At 47.5% G+C, this 4,678-nt stretch overlaps 1 protein-coding gene across 1 annotated transcript in view; it reads left to right on the forward strand.

Moving 5' to 3' along the window:
• Positions 1–249: 249 nt before the first annotated feature.
• The window catches only part of Pnp (purine nucleoside phosphorylase), a 10,455-nt gene continuing 6,026 nt past the window's right edge, over positions 250–4,678 (forward strand). The window contains exon 1 of the mRNA XM_013035690.1: positions 250–338. Within this exon, the coding sequence (XP_012891144.1) occupies positions 328–338 (11 nt within the window). The 5' untranslated portion in view covers positions 250–327. The remainder of the gene's footprint in view (positions 339–4,678) is intronic.

Genomic DNA, 4,678 nt, shown 5'->3' on the forward strand with positions numbered 1-4,678 from the left:
CTCGCGCAGAATGAAACGCTGGACACGCCTGGATGCGGGGGTGGGGGGGTTGGGGGGAAGGGCGAGGGTCATGCTGGTAGAAGAACTCTGGTTGGGTTTACGGCTGGGCCCTGAGGACGCTGAATCAGGGTGTGTCTCCATGGAGACAGGGCCGGCCCGCGAGCTCTTCTGCCATTGGCTGACAGCTCCCGGACTAGGACTATAAAGCAGCGCCGGGAGATTCCCCCCCCCCCCCTACACTAACTGTGTGGAGCAGGTCCGCGCCGCGCAGCTCAGCACAGCGGAGCGGAACGGCACCGAGCCGAAGGGAGCAGCATCTGCCTGGTCATGGAGGACCGGTAGGGCGGGCACCGGGCCAGGGTATCTTCAAGGACCCTGGGGAGGGGAAATGGCTGTTGCTGAGATCTGGGAACTTGGCTTTCTGGGCCCCTATAGTCCCGGGAGGAAGCGTTAGCCTTAGAGATACCGGGAGGCCTGGCACGGAGCCTGGTGTCAGGGTCAGGGCGACAGGATGGCAGGGCGGCCAGCGCGGGCAGGAGCATGGCAGGGCGGCCAGCGCGGGCGGGAGCACGCGGGAAGGGAGTCGCGCTGGCGGCGCCAGAGCAGGAAGGAAGGGGACCGGTTGCGCGGCGTGAGCCACTCCTAAAAGCAACTTGTGTCCATGTGTGCAGTGTCTTAAGGGTGCCAGAGGACAGCCTGGCTGACCACCTACTCCGCTCCGGGGGAGACTCCTCTGCCTACGTGAACCCCCAGCCTATGGGTCTAGGGAAAGGCAGGAGGTTCTTTGGGGCCCAAATTCCAAATTCCTCCTTTATTCGAAAGTACTCGCTTCTTTTGGCAGCTCCTTCCTTCCCTCCAGATTGAGTGCGATTAACCAGTTGCAAATGGAGAAAAGTATTCTTTGGGCAGGTATTCGTGAAGCCAATGAAAGGTGGCTAGACATCCACTTCATTTTATTTACCTGCCCCTCTTGGTGATGTTATCTTCAGTCCCTCCCCTACTCCCTCCTTCTCTCCTCTCCTCTCCCCCCCACCCCCCCCGGCCCCCCCGCTCCTCCCGCCCCCCACCCCCCATCTTTCCTTGGCTTGAACTTAGGGCCTGGGTGTCCAATTAGCTTTTTTCGATCAAGGTTGACACTCTAGCACAGCTCTTTAGTGTTAATTGGAGATAAGAGCTCCACAGATACAGCTTCGAACCACCATCTTCAGATCTCAGCTTCCTGATTGGCTAGAATTACCGGTTCCTGTCTTCATTTATTTCTGCTTTTTTTTTGTTTTTGTTTTTTTTTGTTTTTTGTTTTGGCCAGTCCTAGTGCTTGAACTCAGGGCCTAGGCACTGTTGCTGAGCCTCTTTGTGCTCAAGGCTAGCATTCTACCACTTGAGCCACAGCACCCCTTCCAACTTTTTCTGTTTATATGGTACTGAGTATGCTAGGCAAGCACTCTACCACTGAGCCACATTCCCAGCCCCTGTCTTCATTTCTTTCTTTACCGGTTTATTACCATAGGTGGGGAACCACCTATGGCTGTATTGCCCCCCCCACTCCCATCCCCTCCCATCCCCTAGCTCCTTTTCTGAGGGTGGCCTGGTGTATTATGCAGTTTTGTCTGTTTTCCTCCACGTGGCCTCAAGACTATCTAATGAGTGTCTGGGACTATAGGTGTGCTCCAACCCAAGCTTCTGCTTGAATTAAATGTGCTCTGGAAGCCTCCTTAGTTCAGTTTTGTTACATCTCAATTTCATCATGGAGATAGCAATCTTAATCTTTTCAGAAGAGTGTGATGGAATTTACCTGGAACTGTGAAGAAAGTTTCTGGGTATTCCTATGAATGTTGTAGAGTTTCTGGGTAAGTGTATGGTACTGTTAGCTCCCTAAAGGGCAAAGGGAGAAAGAAAGGAATAGGCAGAGAAGGAAAGCAGAAGCAGGCAGGGAAAGCAGGAGAAAAAGGTCAAGGTCCACACATGTAACAGAGCCATAGGTCTTTGGAGCCCCTTCAAAAGTATTTTAAACTTGTTTTTTCATTTGTTTGTTTTGCTGTGATGCAAATTCCTAGTACTTGCTAAGTGCTAGGCCAGGTGTTACATTGAGTTATACTTCTAGCAGTAATTTTTTTTTTTGATTGGTTGTGGGGCTTGAACTCTGGGTCTGGGCGTTGTCCCTCAGTTCTTCAGCTCAAGGTGAGCACTCTACCATTTGAGCCACAGGGCCACTTCCAGTTTTCTCGTGGTTAGTTGGAGAGAAGAGTCTCACAGGCTTTCCTGCCCGGGCTGGCTTTGAACTGCGATCCTCAGATCTCAGACTCCTGAGTAGCTAGGATTACAGGCGTGAGCCATCAGCACCCAGCAAAAAGTATTATTATTATTTTTAATCTGTAGGAGTAACTCTAGAATTTTGTTTTTAATTTTCTGGTACAGCTAGCTGGCACACTGCCATTTGGGCTATATCTCCAGTCTTGCTGTTTTGCTGGATAGTTGGAGATGAACTCTTCTGTCTGGGCTGTTTTTAACTTTTGATCCTTCAAGCTTCAGCCTCCAGAGTAGCAAGGAGTATATATTACAGGCCACCACACTTGTAATACAACAACAAAAACAACAACAACAAATATATGTACTTATATATAATATAATATAATTATTATTGTTTTGGTGCCAGGGCTTGGGTACTGTTCCTAAGCTTCTGTTCCTAAGCTTCTTGTGCTCAAGGTTAGTGCTCTACCACTTGAGGCACAACTCCATCTTGCTGCTTGTCCAAGCTGGCTTCAAACTTTGATCCTTAGATCTCAGTCTCCTGAGTAGGTAGGATTATAAGTGTAAGCCACCTGTGCCAGCTTAATTTGTACTTTAAGCAAGTCTGATTATAATTTATACAATCAGTCCTAATTTAACCTTTGATAACAAATGCAGATTTGGTCAGCTTTTCCTGCAATAGTAGTCTCTGGCCTTGAGTATCTCTGTAATACTATATGATAAGGGTCTGTATGAGCCTGAGAATCCCAGAAGTAGGGATCTAGGAGAGTTCACATTGCCTTTCCTTTCCTTTTTAAAATTTTCCTTCTTTCTTCTCTCCCTCCCTCCTGATTCTCCCATCCCCCTGCCCTTTTGTGCCAGTACTGTTGAACTTAGGACCTTGCTTGGCTTGGTTTCTGTGCTCAAGGCTGGTATGCTACTACTTGCCAAACCTCCACTCCTAGCTTTTTGCTGGTTAATTAGAGTTGAGTCTCATGGACTTTTATCCAGGTCTGAAATTAAACCTCGATTCTCAGACCTCAGCCTCCTGAGTAATAAGAATTATAGGCCTGAGCAACTAACACTTGGCTCGTTCTAACGCTTTCTTTTTTTTCTCCCTCCCTCCCCTCCCTTCCTCCCTCCCTCCCTCCCTCCCCACCTCCCTCCCTTCCTTCCTTCCTTCCTTCCTTCCTTCCTTCCTTCCTTCCTTCCTTCCTTCCTTCTTTCCTTCCTCCCTCCCATCTCCCCCCTCTCCTATTTTTTTGAAACAGTAACGTGCCCAGGCTGAGCTGGAACTACATATGCAGCCCAAGCTGACTTCAAACTTGTGATTCTCAGGCTGTAGTCTCCTATTACTTTTCTTGCTAACTAAAAAATCTAGCACTAAGAGCTTCCTAAAGTCCCAGCTAGGTGGGAGAAGTCAAGAAATTCAAGATTAGTATGGAGAGCATAGAGAAATTCTGCTTGAATAAAAACAGTATACAAGTAAAGAAAAGCTAGGGCTGGGGCTGTGGTGAATGTGTTTACCTTGTCTGGGAGGTCCTGCATTTGATCTCTAGCACTAACTAACAATTTAGCTCTCTTAATATTTAGTTGAGGAAGGAGCTATTAGATGAGGACCCAAAAGAGGATTGGGTTTATTCCTGCCTTCAGGAATAATAGCTATATTTTTGAATGTCCTTAGGGAATTGGTAGCTAAGGAAGATTGTATCTTTGCTCTCAATAAAGTTTTCATTCCATTCTCCTTAGATTAAATCTCATTAACTTGATTATTTCATTGTAGTCCTCTGGAATATCTTTAAATCTTTTACATAAGGAATATTAACCTAGCTGGGTGCTGGTGGCTCATACCTGCAATCCTAGCTGCCCAGGAGGCTGAGATCTGAGGATCATAGTTTGAAGCCAGCCCAGACAGGAAAGTCCATGAGACTGATCTCCAATTAACCATCAGAAAACCAGAAGTGGTGCTGTGGCTCAAGTGGTAGAATGCTCTCCTTAAGCGAAAAAACTGGAACAGTGCCCAAGCCCAGAGTTCAAGACCCTGGACTGACCAAAAGAAAAAAAAAAAGAATATTAACCTTCCAGTGCTGAGGGTGTATTACAGTGGTAGAACACTTGCCCATAGCATTTGGGAGCCTCTGAGTTCCATCCTTAACACCACAAAAATAAAAACAAAATATGCCAGTGTTAACTGCATGCATTTTGAGGTTGTTAGTGGAAACGTTTCTTTCGCTTTTGCCAGGCTTTAGAATGGAGGGAGCTTCATGTCAGACTTTCAGTGAGCCTTATTGAAATGAAAGGGGCTGTGGATGGGTTGGTTAACAGACTGTCCCTGCTCCTTTTTTTTTTTTTTTTTTGTCGGTCGTGGGGCTTGAACTCTGGGCCTGGGCGCTGTCCTTCAGCTCTTCAGCTCAAGGATAGTGCTCTACCACTTGAGCCACAGCGCCACTTC

The sequence above is a fragment of the Dipodomys ordii genome, unplaced genomic scaffold (assembly GCF_000151885.1).
Source record: "Dipodomys ordii isolate 6190 unplaced genomic scaffold, Dord_2.0 Scaffold218, whole genome shotgun sequence".
NCBI classification, from domain to species: Eukaryota; Metazoa; Chordata; class Mammalia; order Rodentia; family Heteromyidae; genus Dipodomys; species Dipodomys ordii.